Source organism: Ovis aries, chromosome 2, assembly GCF_016772045.2.
Source record: "Ovis aries strain OAR_USU_Benz2616 breed Rambouillet chromosome 2, ARS-UI_Ramb_v3.0, whole genome shotgun sequence".
Classification (NCBI taxonomy): Eukaryota; Metazoa; Chordata; class Mammalia; order Artiodactyla; family Bovidae; genus Ovis; species Ovis aries.
Genome location: NC_056055.1, coordinates 29540725 through 29563494, shown reverse-complemented (window position 1 = coordinate 29563494; position 22770 = coordinate 29540725). Strand labels below are relative to the sequence as shown.

The 22770-nt window shown below is 40.2% G+C and overlaps 1 protein-coding gene across 10 annotated transcripts in view; it reads right to left on the bottom strand.

The window, feature by feature from the left end:
• The window catches only part of CDC14B (cell division cycle 14B), a 132132-nt gene extending 118949 nt beyond the window's left edge, over nucleotides 1–13183 (bottom strand). For 9 of the 10 annotated variants that reach the window (XM_027964219.3, XM_042243033.2, XM_042243031.2 and 6 more), the window contains exon 1: nucleotides 12868–13183. In XM_027964219.3, coding sequence (XP_027820020.1) covers nucleotides 12868–13027 — 160 coding nt within the window. In that variant the 5' untranslated portion in view covers nucleotides 13028–13183. The remainder of the gene's footprint in view (nucleotides 1–12867) is intronic. The other variant, XM_060409056.1, reaches the window with a different exon arrangement.
• Nucleotides 13184–22770: the final 9587 nt, after the last annotated feature.

The window sequence follows — 22770 nt, the reverse complement described above, 5'->3', positions numbered from 1 at the left end:
AAATCAAACTGACAAAAATTAAAGGCAGATAAAATATTAAAAACCACAAGGGAAAAATGACAAATAACATATAAGGGAACTCCCATAAGGTTATCAACTGATACCTCAACAGAAACTCTACAAACTAGAAGGGAATGGCATGATATATTTAAAGGGATGAAAGAGAAGAACTTACAACCAAGAATATTCTACTCAGCAAGACTCTTGTTCAGATCTGATGGAGAAATCAAAAGCTTTACAGACAAGCAAAAGTTAACTAAATTCAGCACCGCAAACCCAGCTTTACAACAAATACTAAAGGAACTTCTCTATGCAGGAAATACAAGGCAAGGAAAAGACCTACACAAAATAAGTCCAAAACAATTTTAAAAAATGGTAGTGGGATTACACATATTGATAATTACCTTAAATGTAAATGAATTAAATGCAGGAACCAAAAGACATAGACTGGCTGGGCAGATGAAAATATCATGTATGCACTTCCACTTACAACATCATTCTACTTAATCCCCCAAACTGTATGTGACTATTTTATACTGCTAGGTTAATCATGTTTCCATTATGGCTTGCAATTATAATGATCTTATTATAATAAGATCATTATTGCAACTATAATGATTTTATTTTTTGTGAAGCTATTGATTGTGAAAACTGATAAATGTCTTCTACTGTTGTGATTTTTGCTTAATGAAATAACTATCATGATTGGTCAATAGAAAAATAATAGAATTCTGTATCACAAAAACTATCATTAATAGAAAAACCTGTAATTACTTTTTAAAATCCAGATGCAAATCAGACTTATCTTGGAACTTTTTGAAAAATACAAATGCCCCGGTACTGTTTTTCTTCAAAGCTCCAGATGTGTTTCTAAGATGCAGCCATGTTTAAAAATACCCAGACTATATGATGATCTTTTATCTAGTTAGTTTCATTTTTTTCTACTTCATATTCAGTGCTCCCATTTCATTTAATTTATGTTTTCCAATTTGTTGGTTTCTTTTTTTAATGTTCTTTATGTATGTAAATATATAAAATATGTATATATTTTTTTAAATGTATGAATTTTTGCTAGCTAAAAAGTTTATTACATTTTGATTCCACTTATTTGACTCAGTGTAAATAGAATGCTACATTTAAAATTTATAATCACTCAAAATTTTTATATATTTCCATGTATTTTGGCATCTAGTATTGCTGCTAAAAGTGTAGAAAGTTTTCTGTCTTAGTGATTTAAAAAAAAAATTGAATGACCCTTGAAACTTCTAATCCAGTTCTGAGAATATAAAGAAACATTATGCTGTAAAAAAAAAAAAACAAAATTAATATGTAATACAGCATTATTAACTAAAGTACAGATTTTGCTCAAATCTCACAAAATTTTATGCCAGTGTACATTATTTGTTTTCATACATTACTCAAGACTCCACATTGTATTTAATTACATTGATCAGCTTCAGCTGCATGCAACAAATTCTGGTAAATTCTCTTTTCATTTTTATTCTACTTTCCAATTTTCCAATTTTTCCTTATTATGGCTTCTTAGATATATCCCTCATTTTAAAAGCAGACATTTAATTTCCAAATACATAGGAGTTTTAAAAATATCTTTGATATTAACTTTTCATTTTGATACTAATTTCTCATTCAAATGCTCTCTTCTCTGCAATCACTTTCTGTGTTTCTGCAGTCTTCTAACTTTATTGAGACTTTCAATGGCTAAGCCATAGATCTCTTCTGGTAAATGTCACCCTGCACTTGAAAATATGTGGGTCATTTTCAAATATCTTTCGATACTGATCTCTAAGATAATTCCACAGTAATAAGAAAACACTCTCTGTATAATTTCAATACCTTTAGAGGATGAAATTTCTGCACCTGATTTTATGTCTTTGGATATGTTCCAGTGTCTCTAAGCTTACAGTCTATGGGAACTTGAATTTGCATCCTACTATTGTGTGAAAATTGTATAAATCTTAATTATGTTGAATTAGTTCATAATGCTTTTCAGGTCTACTATATTCTACTTCTTTGTACATTCATTCTATTCATTTCTCAGAGTTTGATATTGAAACTCCAATTAAAAATCTTAATTTATCTACTAAAACAAACAATTATAATGTACAGTAGAACTATATGTAACTTTGTTCTGTATTTTCCAAGTTGTCTGTAAATGTGTTATCTTATTTTCACAATTTAAAAAATAAAAAAGAAAGATAAGAAAAATACAACAGAGGAAAAAAAACAGTAGTTTCAAATTAGAATATAATAGTGGAGTTAAAATCCCAACCTCAGTTGTGTTTGCTAGCTAAATTCTAAGCTTTTTTGAGTTTATTGTCAAAAAAGGAAATAAATGCAAGTTAAGATGTTTGTTTCACTTGATGCTTCCAAAAAGCTAATGACAATAGTACAATATAAAATTCTAAGAGCAGTTGAGAACAGCTCTCAAAATGTAAAATCATAATGTTAATTCTGTTACACATTCGAGTCAAAGCAATTCTTCCTCAGCACCTATAAAAGAACGTGAAAATCAGAATGCTTTTCAGTTTAAGTCACACACACCAAATCTAGTTCTTAAAATATTTAACCATCTTCATCTTTAGTGCCTCTAATTTAAGAAGCAATATTCAACTTAAAAGGTGCTCTGTAATTACCTCCTTTACCAATAAATAAGATATTCTTAAAAATAAAACAAAGTATCTCATTTTAAATTATGTCCTATGTGATACTTTGACATTCAAATTACAGATACAGAATTAATTGGAATCCAGACCTTTCACTTTAGCTGTTTTAGTATAGTTTTCAGTATATTGTTAACCACATGCATATATTCATATTATATATATATATATATAATGACTAGTTATATACCAAAATGAAGCTTTTTCTCGTTTCTTTTAAAGGTTAAAAACATGCACGAGAAAGACACCATGAGACAGATCATTTTCACCACATATTGAAAAAAATAATTCACTTTGTGTAGGAATTATCAAGTGACATTTCCATCACAAGTTTCTATAAAACTAACGCTGTTTAAATCTAAAGAGCAAAATTACTTAATGATGACTTATTCCTTCATTGCCTGTCTTCATTGAGATAATGACTTAAGAGTACATTCCTTTCTCAATCTTTCAGTGATAACAAGCATGTTGTTACTAAATCTTCACATCCCCTCCTCCCTTCGTCAGTAATACTTGGCCCAGTGCCTTGTTCAAAGCAGTTGCTCAATAAATATTTGTTAAATAAATTCCATAGCACAACTTATACGAATACAAATGAGGATAAATGAGCAAAATGCAGAGAATGATTCAGCTGAGACGGTCCTAAAATAAAGGACTTTGCAGAATTCATAATCTGTAATGATATTATAGCATTATGGATTGGATATAAAAAGATCAATATCATAAATTGCATAGCAGTGCCAAGAAAGTAATTTTACTTTCAAATTAGAACTTGAAGGAACAACAAATATCATCAGCATCAGGAACAAGATGTTTTTCTTTTGTGCAAAGTACATTGTCAACCAAATTTACTGGTATAAAAGTAAACTATCTGAGAAATGAAATAAATATGCTATATCATGCAATTAGAACAAATTTACCCTGCCTAACTTGTTCAGCTTTTCAGACTGAAAGACAATCGGACCAAATTTTTGAACTGACTGGTGAATAAAGAACTCTAACAGAACTGCTCCTCTAGAATATGAATGATACTAAGAAAGGAGCTGAATAAAAGATGAAGAGAATAAAGTCAGAAAATGTTTAACTGAAAATAATATATGGGCCATTCAGATTTGTTCTTTTGGTAAATAACTGTAGTTGAAAATCAAAAAGAATCAGAATATTTTTTAAAAATAGGATATAAAAGAAGTCCCCTGTTCCCAAAGTTCAAGTTGGCATTTCATGAGATTTCCCTCTTATCAAACACTGTAAGATATATGCCTGGCCACTAAGCAAAGAAATGCCAAGAAATAACTAACCTGTGGGGGGCAGGGTAGGGATCAAGAACAGCTGTTACAATAACTCATTCTAAGTATCCTTTCAGCAAATGCCTACAAAAGTAAGATTCATTTTAAATAAAAATTTAGTATTACCAAAAACATCTACCATCTAAAATACAGCACTCATAATTAACCCAACAAAATATCACAGCAACTACTTCCAGCATTATCTGTAACAGAAACCAACAGAACTTTTCATATAAAGACAGATTTCAACTTAAGTTGTAAACATGAAAGATACTTTACAGTTAAAAAAAAAAACTAAAACTGCTACCTAAGACTAAAATTAAAACAAACAAACAGGAAGGGATGGAACCAAGAGTCACAACTAACAGGTTAAATCTACAGTTTTAAAATCATCAAAGAACTGCAAAGTATAGTCAATGATCTGAATACCTTTGTTGGAGCAGTATCCATGAAAAGCTATAGAAAAAAAGAGAGAGAGAGAGAGAAGGGCTTAAAACTTTCAAATAAACTCGAGAATCCAGATGAGATGTACACATTCCAGTTAAATAACCTTGTATATCAGAAGTCAAAATCAACTTCACTTTGGAAATTGTTTTCTAAGTTAATCCCTGGCTAATGTTAGTCAGCACTTCGAGAAATTAAATAAATTAGACTAAACAACCTTGGAGGCTAAAAATAAAAAAATGTAAAGAAACAGTATTTGAAAATTGGTTATCTCCTGCTACACCACTCTTTTTGTCTTCAATACAATCTCTCCACTTTTCACCCTCAGCAACCCCTGCACCTACTTACCTCACTCATAAATGTGTCTGACCTAAGTGAAGACCAGCTTTGACACAGAGATAAACCAATCTACCCAAGTTTTCCTTTCTATTTAAAGACAATTATAAAAGTAATTTTAATGTGAAGGCCTTAAAGGACTTACTAAGATCAAAAATATTCTATAGCTAGCATGGGAAGAAAAACAAAATACTGGCTACTAAAATTGTTTTTTCCCAGTGTAGCAAAAAAAAAAAAAGTAGATTTAAAGCTATCATTTCTTATCTTATTTATATTATTTTCTGACTCCCACCCCTTCCAAATAAATTAGGTTTCTGTGCCACACATTAAACATTAGAGAGGCCTCTTGAAAGGTAATTTGTTTTACCCAAAACAAACACCCTGTCTGCCAAGAACACCACCAGTATCAACGCTTTTGGATCTGTGAAATACTCTTTGAAACGAAGGTACTAGAGCACAGTCAAGATTTAAGTTAGCCACTCTGAACAATTTGTACTTCATCAGTAAATAATTAACTTTAAATAACCTTCTACCTGAGGCTCTCCCATGAGATCTTTGCATTTTTTATGAAGAACTCCCCCACCCCCAGCTCCACCCCCATAAGCTTAGTTACGATTTAATAGTAAGCAATATATGAACTCTTTAGTATAATAAAAATACATAACAATAGCCTCAGAAGAGTTTTGTTTTATTCTTCCTCTTACAAGAAATCTTTGAAGAGAAACCGTTAACGTTTTTCCCAAGGCAGAGATTATCAACTCGGCGCCAAGCCTCCTCCGCGGCTCTGACAAATACTGAGCCAGCCTCATCTGGAGTGTTTCTGCCCTGAAGATCACATTCAGAAGCAGGGCGAGGAACACACTGCATTTTCACTGTTCTGAGTCACCGAACCTTTTGTGCAAGCACACATGTGAGGGAAATGTTTGATTCTGAGCCTGAAACCCTCCCAACCATGACTGACTGTCTCAGCATGCCCGCTGTACCCCCTGCCTTGCCCACTGCTGGCACACTTAATATATCAGAGACCATTTTAGGAGCCCTGGTTGTCATGGAGGCACCAGGCCAGGCACTTAACATGCGTCCCTTTCATTTCATTCTCCCAACAACTCTGCAGACTTTTTAAACAGAGGAGAGAATTCAGGCTCCAAAAGGTTATTAACAATCTAGCTGTGTTCAGTCCTTGAGTGGAGAGACACCAGCTTTCCCTGGTGTCCTGGAGCCTAACTACTAGAATTAGCTCTTTAAAAACTCTACCATCAGTTTTTCTTCCCCAGAGATTTCAACCATACTATGGTTCCCCTACAGGCTAGTTCTCCTTCAAACCCTCCAAGTTTTATTTTTTCAAATAAGGCAGAAAACATCACCTCCATGAGAGCAGGGACTATCTCCAGCAGTAACTTATTTTAAGCACTTAAGGCAGGGGTGGGTGGGGGGGGGGGTGCAGGTAGGGATGGGGGAAGCCTGCCAGAGTAGGTATTCATTACAGGTTGAAGGAATGAAATATCTGGAAGAGTTAGGGCTCTAATGACGGCCAACTTGCAAAGTATTAGGTTGGTGAAAAAGTAACTGTGGTTTCAGACCAAAAATTTCAAATCACTATAAATAGGCTCAAACACATCTTTGTTAAACAAAATAGGAACCGTGACAATCAATACGGTTTTGCCAACGAGAAATAAGTTGGTTCATTCCTGTAGCGTAAGAATTTTGTGCTTCAGGATTTGACGAACTCTTGGAAAGCATTTTCTGCCTCCTGCTGGTTGTGGAAGCATTTTCCCTGCAAAAAGTTGTCAGGATGCTTGAAGATGTGGTAGTTGATAGGCAAGAGGTTGAGAAGGGCAGATGAGGCAAAACTTCATAGCCCAATTTGTTCAACTTTGGAAGCGCCGGTTGTACAGTGTGCGGTCAGGCGCTGTCGTGGAGAATTGGACCCTTTCTGGTGACCAACGTCGGCGGCAGGTGTTGCAGTTTTTGGCCAGCGCATCTCAACAATTTGCTGAGCCCACTTCTCAGATGTAATGGTTTCAGACAGCTACAGTGGATCAGACCGGCAGCAGACCGCCAAACGGTGTCCATGACCTTTTTCAGTGCAAGTCTGGCTTTGGGAAGTGCTTTGGAGCTTCTTCTCAGTCCAGCTACTAAGCTGGTTGTTGCCAGTTGTCTATGAAATCCACTTTTTGTCACACGTCAAGCCAATCAAGAAATGGTTTACTGTTGTTGCATAGACTAGGAGCAGAAAACACTTCAAAATGACAATTTTTTTAAATTTCCAGTCAGCTCCTGAGGCACCCACTTATCGAGCTTTATCACCTTTCCAATTTGCTTCAAATGCCCAAAGACCATAGAATGGCTTGAGTTTTTCAGCAACTTCTCTTGTAGCTGTAAGAGGATCAGTTCCAATGATCTTCTCAATAGGTCATTGTCAACTTCCAATGGCCGGCCACCACGCTTCTCATCTTCAAGGCTTTGTCTCCTTAGCAAAACGTCTTGAACCACCCCTGCACTGTACGTTCATCAGCAGTTCCTGGGCCAAATGCGCTGTTCATGTTGTGAGTTGTTTCCACTGCTTTATGATCCATTTTGAACTCAAATAAGAAAATCACTTAAATCTGCTTTTTGATTTCCATAGTATAAAATAAACAGCAAGTAATAAGTCATTAGCAAAAATAAGCAAGAAATATACATTAAAATACGTATAACATAACCACATTTTAAGAGTATATTCCAATATCAAGCAGGAAAGTTCAACAATGTAAATCACAATTACTTTCATACCAACCTAATAGCATGAGCTTGGAAGGACCTGAATTGTGTACTTAGCTTGCTTACTTTTCCAAGTTTACTAGATAATTATTCATCTCTCTAAATTCAACTTTATAAATACTATTTATGTTGCATCATCTAAAAAGTAGCAGAGGAATAACTAGATGTTCAATGAATCATTTACATATAACTGTGAAGCAGCTTTATCTGTCAGAAATAAAAAGCAGGTAATCAAGACTTTCCCAAAAAGAAGTTGCATCAATTTTGCTAAAATTACATCTCGAATTCCTCAGAGGGAAAAATGGACAACTGTGAAATTTCTAGATAATCTCTTAAAAATCTTCCAGAAAACACCAGTCCAGTCAATTCAGAGTTCCCCCGAGACTACGTCAGAAATATCCAAGAAATGTCACTGGTATGCACCAGTGCCTTCCTTCCATCCTAAAAATCCACAAAATGGTTTCCTTCTAGCTCTCTCCAACCCTCACGAAATCTGGGGAAATCCATTCTCATTCTAAGGCACAGAGCAGTTAATCTGTGTTGACTGTCAGCTCCTAGCATTAATACCATCTCTGTAAGCCAGTTACTCTACTTTCCCTTCATCTTTATGCCCAAACACTCTATGTGGCAGCAACACTGAAACGTGTTAAGTGTCCGCCTTTTTATTGTTGCCTGAGAATTAAACTCAAAGCAGATGACTAACATGATACCATCAGAAATAAAGATGCTGAAGAAATAAGCAAGTACACAAATCAAGGAAATAAATTCACACTATGCACAGAGTAAGTATACACATGTCATGAATAAAAAGAAAAATGAACATTACAGACTTTGATGAGTTTCAGTTACTAAAACTCAGTAACCTAGTACATGAAACTCTTGAAGAAAAATTATTTCCTCTTTAATCAGTGCCCCAGGTTAATAGCATTCCTTTTCTATTAAGAAAACTATGCTTCTATCACTGCAAACAATGAATATGCATGATTATTTTACACAATAAGCATTCAATAAATTCTTGAACTAATGAATAAATTTTCCCTGTCTAATGATATCTAGCATGATTTTTAAAATCCCAAAAAGAAGGGGGGAAGATCAATGCTATATCTGTTCAATTTTATTTGATGAGTATCCAATACACCATGAATTAATGCTTTTAAATAACAACCCTGACCTCAATTAGAGCTTCTCCAATAAAATTATTTACTGTTACAATATACTCTTTAAACAGTAGAATATAATGGCAGACACTGAAAAAGAGTTTTTCTTCGATTTAAGACAAACCACCAAGAAAATCTTTTAAGGCAGTAATTACCGTCAATTTTCTCTACTAGTCTGGAAAAAATTTTTAAAGTAAAATAAATTGAAGATGTGTACCAACTATTAAATCCTATAAATTATCAAACACAGAGATTATGCAGTAATGTATAGTCTTTAAATTTTGTTTCTATATTAATAAAGAGGAAAGGAAATGTGCTATGTCATTCATGGAGGGTCCTATTTAAGGGACAAGAATATATACCAATCAAAAAGATTCAGATTTCTGGCCTCAAGGAGGTTCACAGGAAAATAAAAAACCTGACTGTGGGGAATTTCCTGGTGGTCCAGGAAATTCAAGTAGGGGAACTAAGATCCCACAAGCCTTGTGGCCAAAAAAAAAAAAAAGAAAAAAAATAGAGCCTGACTGTATCCAACACTTTTTCCCTGGGTATTTCTCTCATCCAGATACCTAGCTCCAAATTCAACTAAAAGCCCTTCTCACTTCCCTTCTTCCTCCTGCTTCCTAACTGGTAACTCATTAGGATCTTATCTTTACTCAGTTTCTCTTTAGCATTAATGCATATAGTTTCTTTCACATGATTCACTGATACTGCAGCAGGAAAACAGGTAACACTCATGCCACTGCATATGGCAAGAACTGAGTGAATGGCTAATGAGAGGTTGATGGGGTCTGCTTAGGAATAAAACCTGGGTCAATCTGCTCCTTCTAAGAGTAGTGCCCAGTTTATCACGGAGGTGGGCCAGACAAATAGTGACCACCTAACAAAGGACAGAGGAGCAAAAACAGGAATTAAACATTCCATGTTAAATGTACACACGTGAAATACCCTGGGATCTATGGGAATTCAACTTACAGATAAGATAGATTGTAACAGAAATGTCAAGGGACCAAAGTTTTTAAAAAATTAAAAGGTAATATATTGAAAGGCAGAGTGGGGAGAATAATGTATATTAATGTTTACAAACCAACCCCACTGGGAAAGAATCTTCACAATCCTATAACAAGTATCGGTGAAGATGTGGAATAATTGATAATTGCTAGTGAGAATGCTGGTGGTACAGCTGCTTTGGAAAAAAAGTCTGGCAGTTCATGGAGTTACCATGTGATCCAGAAATTCTACTCCTGTAGGTATCCGAAGGAACTCAAAACAAATGTCCACACAGAAACTTGCATGTGAATGTTCGTAGCAGCATTATTCATAATTGCCCTAAAAGTTCACTCACAAATGAATAAAACTCAATAAATCTGGCCTGACCACTTCACATTTATGACACAGTCACACATGTAGGTAGATAAGCACACTGATGCTATCTGTGTGCAGCAAGGACTGGAAAACCTCCAAATAACCATTTATTTATTAGCATTAAATAAATGACAATTAAGCCATACAATGCAACAATTTGTTGTTTAGCCGCCGAGTCATGTCCATCTCTTCTGTGATCCCGTGAACTGTAGCCCACCAGGCTCCTCTGTCCATGGGATTTCCCAAGCAAGAATACTGGAGTGGATTGCCATTTCCTTCTCCAGGAGATCTTTCCAACCCAAGGGTCAAACTAAAATCTCCTCCTGCATTAGCAGGCGGATTCTTTACTACTAAGCCACCAGGGAAGCCCTACAATGCAAAAATACGCAACCATTAAAAAGACCACTCTTGTGGGAAGGAGAGGGGAGCACACACAAAAAAAGAGAACCATTCTTGCTGGTATGGCACAGTTTGCAGAAACTTAAGTATGAGTACAAAACTGAAGGGAAAGAAGATGTTACAAGAAAGGGAGACTAATTATATTCATACATCTGTTTTGACTTTAAAAACGTGCATACACTATTTTCAGAAAACTGAGGGAAAAACAAATTGAGAAGGATGGTACCAGGTTGCCATTTGCTGAGGATGAGGTCTCAAGCCTTCCCTACAAACCCAATAAAAACAAATCCCCACTTTGCATCCTAAGTTACTGCACTTATCACATCCAAACAAACTGATTTAGTATCATTTTTCCCAGGAAAACAAGACTGTCACTAAGGGATACATGGAGGAATTCTAGGGGAAGTTCATTTCCTTAAGCCCTTGGGTTAATCTTGTCGAGATTAGACCCTTCCGTTATCTGGGCTTGTAATCTAAATAAAAGTATTGAGATTATATACGGTGCACCAATTCTTGCCTCAATATTCTGCTTGGTGATATCTTCTGACATTAATTCACTGATCACTACCTCAGGAGAGCAAGCCACACTGCAGTTTTTTCTCCATAAAGAAGGAAAATTTACTCCAATGACTTGGCTGACAGAAACTTCCTTTAAAACATAGACATTTAAAGGTATATATGTATACATTTAAATCCACATATCCTACTTTATGGTATTATACTTCATATCTGTTTTGGTCTAAGCAGTAATTAAAACCAAATGAGGCAGTTCTACACGTACTAATACAGAACAATCTTTTTGCTAAGAAACACTGAAAAGGACATGCAAAACAATGTACTGTATGCTGCGGTGGCTTGGGTACGGTAGAGAATGTATACATGTAAACATGCCAGTCTATTTCTAGAAGGATTCACAAAGGACTAGCAGTGTAAGCTGCCTCCAGGTTTCGACATCCGGTTGCTGAGACCAGCTTTTCTCTATATATAATACTCCTGTTTACCTTTGGAATTAAGAATTCTGTACCAAGTAAGCGTTACTTGTCCTAAAACCAAATGCTACTCAAAAAGGTCCTTAGAAGAGGTATATATAACAAGACACAAGGACTGTGTGTGTCCTTCACCCGGGCCATCTCCTCGGCAGTGCACACCAGTGGGGCCTGGGCACAGCCTAAGCAAGAGGGCTTCACCTCCTTCAGCGCCAGGCGCTAAGGTGGAGCTGGGCAGGTGCCAGTGAAGACACGGACTTACCGCAACCCCTTCCTCCTCCTCCCTCCTCCTCCAGTCCCCACGGGCCTCTTATTCAATGTAGAAACCTTCCGCTCTACACTCTACTTTCTGTGAAATGGACCTTAGTTTCCAACTGCCCATCAATCTAAAAACATTTCTAATAAATTTCTGTGTTTGAACATTTTCTAAATTAATGTTCTGACCACTCCAGCTCACCTGGTTTATCAAAGGCTATGAGCGGGAAACAGTTTACATCAATAAGAACCCTACACACCGAGGTGTACACACTCCACGCCACAGAAAGCGGACTGAAAATTCTCTCAAATGTAGATTAAGCTGGGGTGTTTACAAAGCGTTTCCACATAGGTCATCACATTACACGCCTTCCACAAGCTTCAGGGTCAATCCTGGCAAACCCGACGGCTCCCAAACTGTATTTATGAAGTCTTCAAGAATTTGTATAAGAGTTACTAATAATAAAGCAGCTATCAAACGGCTGCCTTTCTACCTGCAATTTCTCAGAAGTGACAACTCCGGGCATTCATCACACTGAACGGTTCAAGTGCCATCAATGTGACATTCCTTCCAGAAGCAAGACAGGGGAATTATCCCGAGGTCTGGGGTGTGCTAGTGCGCGCGCTGGGGAGAGGACGAGTGCAATGAGAACCAGGGCGAGGATCTGGCTTCCGCGCCCGGCCAAGGAACGCCGCCCCAGACGGGATTTCCCACAGAGCAGCGGAGGTTTGGCAAACGCCAAATAAACGCTGCAGCTCGGGTGCCGGCGCGTTCAGCGCGCTCGGGGAATCCTTTGGAGTGATTCGGAGGTTCAGATTCCTTAAGGGCCAACCGAGCTTGCAACCCAGGAGGCGGTATCAACTCGAATTTAGGAAAATCCCGAGGCGCCGAACAGACGCCAGCAATTTAGAAAGGTGACCCTCGGGCCATCCTGCTGGGGTAGGAGGATGCAAAACAGATAAAGTTACAGCTCTCAACAAACGCAGATGGAAACTCGGGGTAGGGGGGCGCTCCCAGAGCCAGGCTCCTGAAGGGGGTGTGGCCGACTAGTGCTTTTAGGGGGTGGCGTGGAGGCGTGTCAGTAGGGCCTTGGGAGACGCCTCTGCTGCCCTAGGTGGGTGGGCTAGGACCCCCCCCACCCCGAGCCGGGCGCCGCGTGTCCCAGGCGCCCCGCCATGCTCTCGCTTGCCGGCTCACCGGTGATATCCAGGTACAGATCGTCCTGCTGGTCCAGGTGGTGCAGTTCCTGCGACGTGGAGCTGCGGCTCTTCTTCACTCCCGGAGAGGACGACGAGCACCGCCGCGAGCAGGGGGGCGCGGCGGCCCAGTTCGGCCGCCGCTCGCTCTTCCGCTTCATGGAGGCGGCCGCGGCCCGTCAGGGGACCACGACCATGGCCTCGCGCGCCCACTAGCCCGCCGAAGCCCCCGCCAACCCCGCGCGCGGGCGCTCGGGGCGGCGGGCGCGGAGCGGCGCTGCGGCGACGGCAGGCGCTGGCGGAGCCGGGCGGGATGTGGCCGCGCGAGAGCCGGAGGAGGGGCCTGGCCCACCGCGCCTGCCCCGCTCCCTCCTGCGGCCGCCGCGGGACCCGCGCAGCAGCCCTCGCTACAGCGCCTCCTGCCGCTGCCGGCGCCCCCCAGCCCGCCCCCAGGTGCCCGCAGCCCGCTGGCGCGGCCGAGGCGAAGGTGCTGCCGCCAGCGGCTGGAGCTGCTCGGGATAACCGCGCGCGCCCACCGCGGCCACTGACGCTGCAGCAGAGGCGCCAGAGCACAGCGGGCCGCGGCTCCTGGGGACCCCAGGAGGGCTGTTCCGTGGAGCTTCATTCACAAAAAAGGGCCCACAAACCTCCTCGGGGCCCGCAGACTGAGGCCTTTCATTGGTCAGCGGGGAGTGACGTCACGTAGACGGGGCTTTTCTACCGGCAGGTAGTTGGTGACGCCATAAAGAAAAGTCTGAGTGGTTCCGCCAATCAAAGATAAAAGTGTGCTCGTGACCCTTGGCAACCTCCCCTACTTTTCTGCTGCTTCTGTGTTACCGGAGTGCCTAGACCCCAGTTCCTAACTTCCTTTAGAGAGCCACCGAAGCTTTACACAGCCGAACAACTTAACTCCAGTTCTTTGGCATATATATCATTTTAAGTATTTCTTCGTTTTCCCTGCAATTTTGCCGAGTGACAGGGGCTCTCACCATGGCTACTGGCTTGGAAGAGTATGAACTTCTTAAACTGTCTGCTGTTATTATAGACTTAATGTAGAGTTGATTTCAGAACTTAGTAACTATTAAATCAGCTACGCTCTTTTTATTTATTTCATTCTGACCTATGCCCACAATTCAAATAGACCAGGCAAAGGGTCTATTAAGAGGCCAAAAAAATACCGTGGAAACAACGATTTGCCATAATGGTTTGCACCTCGAAGTCCTTCATCTCGGAATCCTGCATCCAAATTGACTCAGTAGTTATGCATGCCAGGTGCTAAGTTTTGTTACTGTTTTTTTTAACCTAAGGTATCAACAGGTCCTTAGGTAAAATACTATGTTGAATGTTGAAGTAAAATAAGTATTGAAGTATTGAAGCAAGTGACGAATTTGATCCTTTACCTTTTATCAGGCAAACTGTAAAATTATATTCCTTTTTTTTTTTTCCTACTGGGTTAAAATAATGCCTGGTCTTTCTAGAACTTAACCAAAACTGTCATTTTGGAAGGCCTTTAAATTTCCATGATGGCATGGAAAAGACTGACAAGACTGGAGGGCAGTATTTAGATTTCATATCCCCAAATTCTACATTTTGAAACGTATTCCTAATTTTTCACCAGTATTTTAACGTTTTACACTGCAATTGCTGCTAGCCTCTAGAAGAAAAAAGATGACTTTGAGTCAGTTCCCCAGGAAGCCTCTCAGAAATGCAAATTTCCATGAAGTACCTCCCAGAGGGGCATTGACTTCTACAGGGAAGGCCTTTGCCTAAAGCACTACTAATTAAGGAGAAATGGGGTTTGGGAAAAGCTGTGTCTGTGTGACTGTGGCTTTTGAACAGCCTGGAACTAGAGGTCTGCCACTTAGACCTGAAACTTAGTAATCATGTTCATTCTCCCCCTTTCCCATAAGGAAATCAGTCAGGGAAGGTCTTAAATTTAAAATGGTCTACATGTTGTCTGTAAGGGCAGCAAAGAAGCAAGAGAGTTGGGAGGCTGTGAAGTACGGTGCAAACAGAGCCTATGCAAGCGGAAACCTACCCATCCCACTTCCTTTGTTTTGTCTGAGAAGAGAAGGCCTTTCGCACTGAACTGAGGCTCAGTGATAGAAAGGCTGCCGTTTTTCAGACTACCTGTCATTTTGCAAGAGTAGGTCTTGGTTTTTGTTTTATTGTCTTGATGCCGAGCAGAGCCCTGTGGGACTCCTGGGCATGGAGGCCGTTTTGTCCTCCATTTCTTATAGGCAAGACTTGAGCCTCCATGACTTTCTCTCAGTTCCAAATGGCAGAACAGTTACTAAAGAAAAGAGGACCAGCAAGGAAACCAGCTGAAGCAAGATTAAGCGACCAGAGAGGCTTATCATTTCATGGCAAATCGATGGGGAAACAGTGGAAATAGTGACAGACTTTATTTTAGGGGGCTCCAAAATCACTGCAGATGGTGACTGCAGCCATGAAATTAAAAAGACGGTTACTCCTTGGAAGAAAAATTATGACCAACCTAGACAGCATATTAAAAACCAGAGACATTACTTTGCCAACAAAGGTCCGTCTAGTCAAGGCTGTGGTTTTTCCAGTAGTCGCATATGGATGTGGGAGTTGGACTATAAAGAAAGCTGAGCGCTGAAGAATTGATGCTTTTGAGCTGTGGTGTTGGGAGAAGACTCTTGAGAGTCCCTTGGACTGCAAGGAGATCCACCAATCCATCCTCAAGGAAATCAGTCCTGAATATTCATTGGAAGGACTGATGCTGAAGCTGAAACTCTAATACTTTGGCCACCTGATGCAAAGAACTGACTCATTGGAAAAGACCCTTGTTCTGGGAAAGATTGAAGGCAGAAGGAGAAGGGGATGACAGAGGATGAGATGGTTGGATGGCATCACTGACTCAATGGACATGAGTTTGAGTAAACTCTGGGAGTTGTTGATGGACAGGGAGGCCTGGCGTGCTGCAGTCCATGGGGGTCACAAAGAGTCGGACATGACTGAGTGACTGAACTGAACTGAGGCTTATCAAGATTAGGAAGCTGGACCACCTAAGACCCTGCACACATGGTAATCTTGTCACCAGCCACACCCTCTTGCAACTTTTCAGAAGAAAGAATACAAGACTGTTACTGCCTTGGTCTTTATCGAATCCTCCTTCTGATTATATAACCTTTCTCTGCTCACCAGGGAGCAGGGGACAGTCCTTGCACTAGCCTGCTGTGTTCCCCCTTTGCCTGGCAAAGTAATAAAGCCATTCTTTCTTTCTCCTCCGTAACTCTGTCTCTGTGTTTCTGTTTGGCACTGGTGCACAGAGAGCCAAGATTTTGGCAACAGTATTGAGGTATAATTGACATATAACATTATATTAGTTTCAGTTGTACACATAGTGAGTTGAGCAAAATATCACAGTAAATCTGGTTAACATTGAGTAGGTCTTGTTTTGAATAGAGGATACATGGGAGTTGTCCAGTTGGCTCCTTAGATTAAAGAAATTCAAGTACTCTCTGACATTCTGTTTATTGGAGAGTGACTTATCTAAATGTCAGGCTAAGATTACGATGTCAAGAAGTTCACTTATATCAATTTGTTTTCTCTCACCTTCAAATGCAATGTTCAGGCTAGAAACTCTAATAAAATACATATGATTTCAGTAAAAGAAAAAGTTAAAAATATCAATAACTATACTGTTAAGCATTTTCACATTTTACAAACATTAAAATTACATGGTTTTGTTAAGTATAACATCATTAAGAGAGAAGTTATATGATGACACTTTGAAATTATGTAGAAATATCTTCCATTTTGGGGAATAGTTAGTCCATATATGAAGCATAGGCTTCCCTGATAGCTCAGCTGGTAAAGAATCCGCCTACAATGCTGGAGACCCCAGTTCAATTCCTGGGTCAGGAAGATTCTCTGGAGAAAGGATAGGCTACCCACTCCAGTATTCTTGGGCTTCCCTGGTGGCTCAGTTTGTAAAGAAGCTGCCTGTAACGCAGGAGACCTGGGTTTGATCCCTGGGTTGGGAAGATCACCTGGACGGGGAGGGCTTGGGAACCCACTCCACTATTCTTGCCTGGAGAACGCCTATGGACAGAGGAGCCTGACGGGCTGCAGTCCATAGGGTCACAAAGAGTTCAACATAACTCAATAACTAAGCACACCATAGCATGTGAAGTATACACACCAAAGTTTATATTTTGTTTTTAGGTTGTGTTTAGACAGTTGAAGAAAAGTGCTGTTACTCTTTGATACTTGTTTTGAGTATAACACATCTCTTCAACAAATTAACTCTTTCCACTGTTCAATAAGCTGAACTCTGGGCTCTTGAGAATTTGGCCACAGGAAATAAAGTTTAGCTTGCTTTTTTGGTTGGCTAGTTTGTTTTTCAGATTGACCATTGATCATAGAATTTTAGAGCCTGAACGCACCTTAGACAATATTTGGTGCAAGACTATCCTTTCACAGTGAGGACCTAGGGACCCACATAAGTGGCAGTGGCAGCACTTGGGGCCAGAATCCAGACATTTTCCAGGGTTCCGATTGTCTTTCCTTGAACTGGCAGAGCTTAGAGAACAAGTGCAAGTGCTTCTGGTTGTGATCTCAACATCATGGGTAGCACAGTGTAAAGTTAAAAAGGGAAGGAGGGGCTCTCTAAAATAGTCCTTTCTACTAGGTGAACTGACACTGAAAGGAAAACAAATATGGAACATTTTCTTATATATTTTAGGTGACTCATTACCCTAAAATTAATAAAAACTAGTGGGTATGTATGTAATGCTAAAGTTTCAAATGATAATATAAATTTCAGAATCAGTGAATTACAGCTTTAACTATATGAAGATAATTTGTTTAAGATCAAATTGTCATAAAGACTTAGAGGGTTTAGAGAGGGTTTAGATAGTTTTGAATGTATTTTTCCTAAATACATTAGGAAATCTTCACTAGCTCAAATCTTCTAGTTCAAATCTTCATTGGCATATTTAAGGAGAACTGGTTTTATTTCATTGCTTCTTCTGGTAATCTCAATGTTAATCTGAAATCCTTCATGTTCCTGAGACTGAAATTCTCTTAGAATTGCAAGAAAGAAGAAAATGATATGTAATTATATATATTTGTATATATATATATATATATACATATAGTTGTTTTTTTTAGCTACCACCACATGCTAGACACAGTACTAAGGGCTTCACACAAATGCCCTATTTGATGCTTTGGTTCTTGCTTTCTAGATGAGCACTTCCTCATTTGGACAGGTCAAGGCAGTTACCTCACCCACATTCTGCAATGAGTTTGGTTTGAAAACCCATGTCTCTTTCTTGGGGCCAGCACAATTCATCACAGGTTGAGAACAGAGTCTGAAGAAATCTTTCCTTGTAGGTGGGTTTCTGAAATTGAATAACCTCTGTCTGTGCTGAGTTGCTCAGTCGTGTCCAACTCTGCAACCCCATAGACTGTAGCCTGTCAGGCTTTTCTTTCCATGAGGATTCTCCAGGCAAGAATACTGGCGTGGGTTGCCATTGCCTTCTCCAGGGCATCTTCCCAACCCAGGGATCAAACCCAGGTCTCCCGCATTGCAGGTGGATTCTTTACCATCTGAGCCACCAGGGAAGCACTATAGTTGTGTAAATGTAAATTTTGATTGATGTTTTGGACCTCAGATCAGACCCTAGTGTTATAGATTTTAAAAACAATAATCTTGAAGGTAACTTGGGTATTTTGGTTATGTTCATTTCTTCCCACCAAATAATAATAATAATAGTAATAATAATGGAATAATGGAATGTTGGAGTGAAGGTGGGATAGAGAATGAAGAGAATTCTGATTGAGTCATATGATCAAGTATGACTTGATCACCCCAAAGCCAAAGAGGCTTGTGCTTAAGGAACTGAGAAATGCCAAACTCTTTCACATTACCTTTACCTTGTAAAACATGCTTAAATGCCTTTCACGTACTCTCAGATATTCAATATGTCAATAGAGTAGAATTTAGTAATTTGAAAAAAAAAGGAAAATTATTAAAGATCAGTACGTTCATGAGCTCCCTGGCTAAATGCTTCTACCAAAGGTGAATGAAAGTACATGCTCATTATTAGCTTTTTAAATCTAGGTTTTATTTTATGATAGTGGCTTTTTACTTCCAAGAATTTTTAGTAAGGGATTATTCTTTTTCTCTTGTTTTATTGCACATGACCTGAACTTCCCAGGTGGCTCAGTAGGTAAAGAATATGCCTGCAGTGTTGAGACAAAGGAGATGCAGGTTCCATCCCTGGGTCAGAAAGATCCCTTGGAGGAGAGCATGGCAACTCACTCCAGTATTCTTGCCTGGAGAATTCCATGGACTAAGGAGCCTGGCAGGCTACAGTCCATGGACTTTCAAAAGAGTTGGACAGGACCAAATCAAATGAGCACGCATGCACATATGACCAAATAATACATGAACACGATTATAATTTTTTTATTTAAATGCAAAACAGAAATATATATGTGTGTATGTATATATAGATTGTTGTTCTGTCGCTAAGTCGTTTCTGACTCTTGCAACCCCAGAGACGGCAGCATGCTAGGCTTCCCTGTCCTTCACTATCTCCCAGAGTTTGCTCAAATTCATGTCCATTGAGTTGGTGATACTATGTAACCATCTCATCCTCTGTCATCCCCTTCTCCTTTTGCCTTCAATCTTTCCCAGCATCAGGGTCTTTTCCAATGAGTTGGCTCTTTGCATCAGGTGGCCAAAGTTTTGGAGCTTCAGCTTCAGCATCAGTCCTTCCAATGAGTATTCAGGGTTGGTTTCCTTTAGGATGGATTAGTTTGACCTCCTTGCAGTCCAAGGGACTCTCAATATTCTGAACCAAACCCTATGAACTGTCCTATAGATACTGAAATCCCCACCAGGTGGAAGGAAGAATTTAACTGCATGATGCCCAGACTAGAACCATGACATACATTGCTACAATTCTAAGAACTGACCTCAAGGAAAGGGGAACAAACCAACCCTGAAATCAAAGATGAACTGTACCTAAGATAGTCAAGATGATATGATCAGAGCACCAATGACCAATTCTGAGCTGAGTGTCAGAGCTGACTGTGCTGTTTCTTCATGTAGCCCCCTTCCTCTGTTTATAAAAACTCTTGCCCCTCGATTGTCAGAGATTGGGGTGAGTTGGCCTTTGGACAGGTGGATGCTTCCCCTACTCCCCCAATCCTTTTGCCAGAATCTGATGTAAAGGAAACTTTCAGTAGATGTGATTTACATCTAAATATATAGACTGTTAAGGTGGTTATCTATGAGGACAGGATTGTTACTGAAACTGGGGTCCAGCTGCTTGCTGCTCAGAAGCTAAGAAAGAGGCCAGGGTGGTGAAAAAGGCAGAGGAACCAGAGATCAAATTGCCAACATCCACTGGATCATCGAAAAAGCAAGAGAATTCCAGAAAAAAAATCTACTTTTGGTTTATTGACTATGCCAAAGCCTTTGACTGTGTGGATCACAACAAACTGGAAAATTCTTAAAGAAATGGGAATACCAGACCACCTTACCTTCCTCCCGAGAAACCTGTATGCAGGTCAAGAAGCAACAGTTAGAGCCGAACATGGAACAGCACACTAGTTCAAAATTGGGGAAGGAGTGTGTCAGAGCCGTGTTTTGTCACTCTGTTTGGTTATCTTATATCTAGAGTACATAATGCGGAATACTGGGCTGGATAAATCACAAGCTGGAATCAAGACTGCCAGGAGAAATATCAATAACTTCAGATATGCAAATGACACCACCCTTATGGCAGACAGCAAAGAAGAACAAAAGAGTGTCTTGATGAAGGTGAAAGAGGAGAGGGAAAAAGCCAGCTTGAAACTCAACATTCAAAAACCGAAGATCATGGCACCCAGTCCGGTCACTTCATGGCCTATCGATGGGGAAACAATGGAAACGGTGACAGATTATATTTTCTTGGGCTCCAGAATCAATGCGGATGGTGACTGCAGCCATGAAATTAAAACCCACTTGCTCCTTGGAAGAAAAGCTATGACAAACTTAGTGTATTAAAAAGCAGAGACATCACATTGCCTATAAAAGTCTGTCTAGTCAAAGCTATGATTTTTCCAGTAGTCATGTATGGATGTAAAAGTTGGAACATAAAGAAGGCTGAGTGCCAAAGGATTGATGCTTTTGAACTGTGGAGTTGGAGAAGACTCTTGAGAGTCCCTTGAACTGCAAGGAGATCCAACCAGTCAATCCTAAAGGAAATCGACCCTGACTATTCATTGGAAGGACTGATGCTGAAGCAGAAACTCCAATATCTTGGCCACCTGATGCGAAGACCTGACTCATTGGAAAAGACCCTGATGCTGGGAAAGATTGAAGGCAGAGGGAGAAGGGGATCACAGAGAATGAGATGATTGGATGGCATCACCAACTTGATGGACACGAGTTTGAGCAAGCTACGGGAGTTGGTGAAGGACATGGAAGCCTGGCGTGCTGCAGTCCATGGGGTTGCAGACATGACTGAGTGACTGAACAACAACACCAACATACTCTCCAGCAAGAAATGACATGTTTAGGACAGCTGGAGACATTTATATATGGACTGGGCAGTATGTGATATTAAGGAAATACTGTTATATGTTTGGGATATGATAATAATATGGCTACATAGGATAATGATCTTATTCTGGTGGTACAGACTGAACTGTATCTCCCCAAAATTCGTATTTTGAACAATGTGATGGTATTAGGAGGTGAGGCCTTTGGGAGCTTATTAGATTTAGATGAAGTCAAGAGGGTATGGCCTGCATGTTGTGATTAGCACTCTTATAAGAAGAGGGAAAGAGTGAGGACACATCTAGAAGATAGTTGTCAACAAACCAGGAAGAGAGCCATCACCAGCAATTGACTCCAGCAGCACCTTTGACCTCCAGGAGGTAGCAGTGAGCTGTGGCTTGAAGCAAGATCTTAGTTCCCTGCCCAAGAATTGAACCTGACTTCCCTGGTGGCTCAGACAGTAAAGTGTCTGTCTACAATGTGGGAGACCTGGGTTCAATCCCTGGGTTGGGAAGTTCCTTGGAGAAGGAAATGGCAATCCACTCCAGTACTCTTGCCTAGAAAATCCCATGGACGGAGGAGCCTGGTGTCCATGGGGTCGCAAAGAGTCAGACATGACTGAGCGACTTCACTTTCACTTTCAGTTCAGTTCAGTCATTCAGTCGTGCCCGACTCTGCCACCTCATGGACTATAGCATGCTAGGCTTTCCTACCCATCACCAACTCCTGGAGCTTGCTCAAATTCATGTCCATCAAGTCAGTGATGGCATCCCACCTCTGTCGTTCCCTTCTCTTCCTGCCTTCAATCTTTCCCAGCATCAGGCTCTTTTCCAATGAGTCAGTTCTTTGCATCAGGTGAATCCCATCCAATGAGTCAGTTCTTTGCATCAGAACCTTAGTAGCCTGGGTGAAAACCAGGAATCCTAGCCCCTAGCCCACCAGGGGATAGAGGCTGGAAGATAAGTTGTCCTCACTCTTGCCCTCATTGAAAACTGAATTTATCAAGGAGGCAAAAACTGTACAAACAGGTACAAAGTTTATTACAAGAGACACAGCACAATAAGTGGGGAGCACACAGAGAAACTCTTTATTTAAGACAGAAGGGAGTGGAGATAGACACCCCGAGAAGAAAGTTTGTGGGAGTCCTCCCTAATGAGGAGGAGTACACCAGAGAGGGATCCAAGTGACTTATACAGGGCAGTTCTTCCTGATCTTTGTTTACCTTTGGTCAATTATCTCATTTCTTGTCCATATCTGACCTGTCCTAGGGTTCTCACCAATATGCACATGCATCTTTTTGCCAACATGGATTCCAGTATAGAAGCCTTGGGGAGGTTGATGCCACCTGTTATGGGGAGGCACCCTCCCCATTTTTGA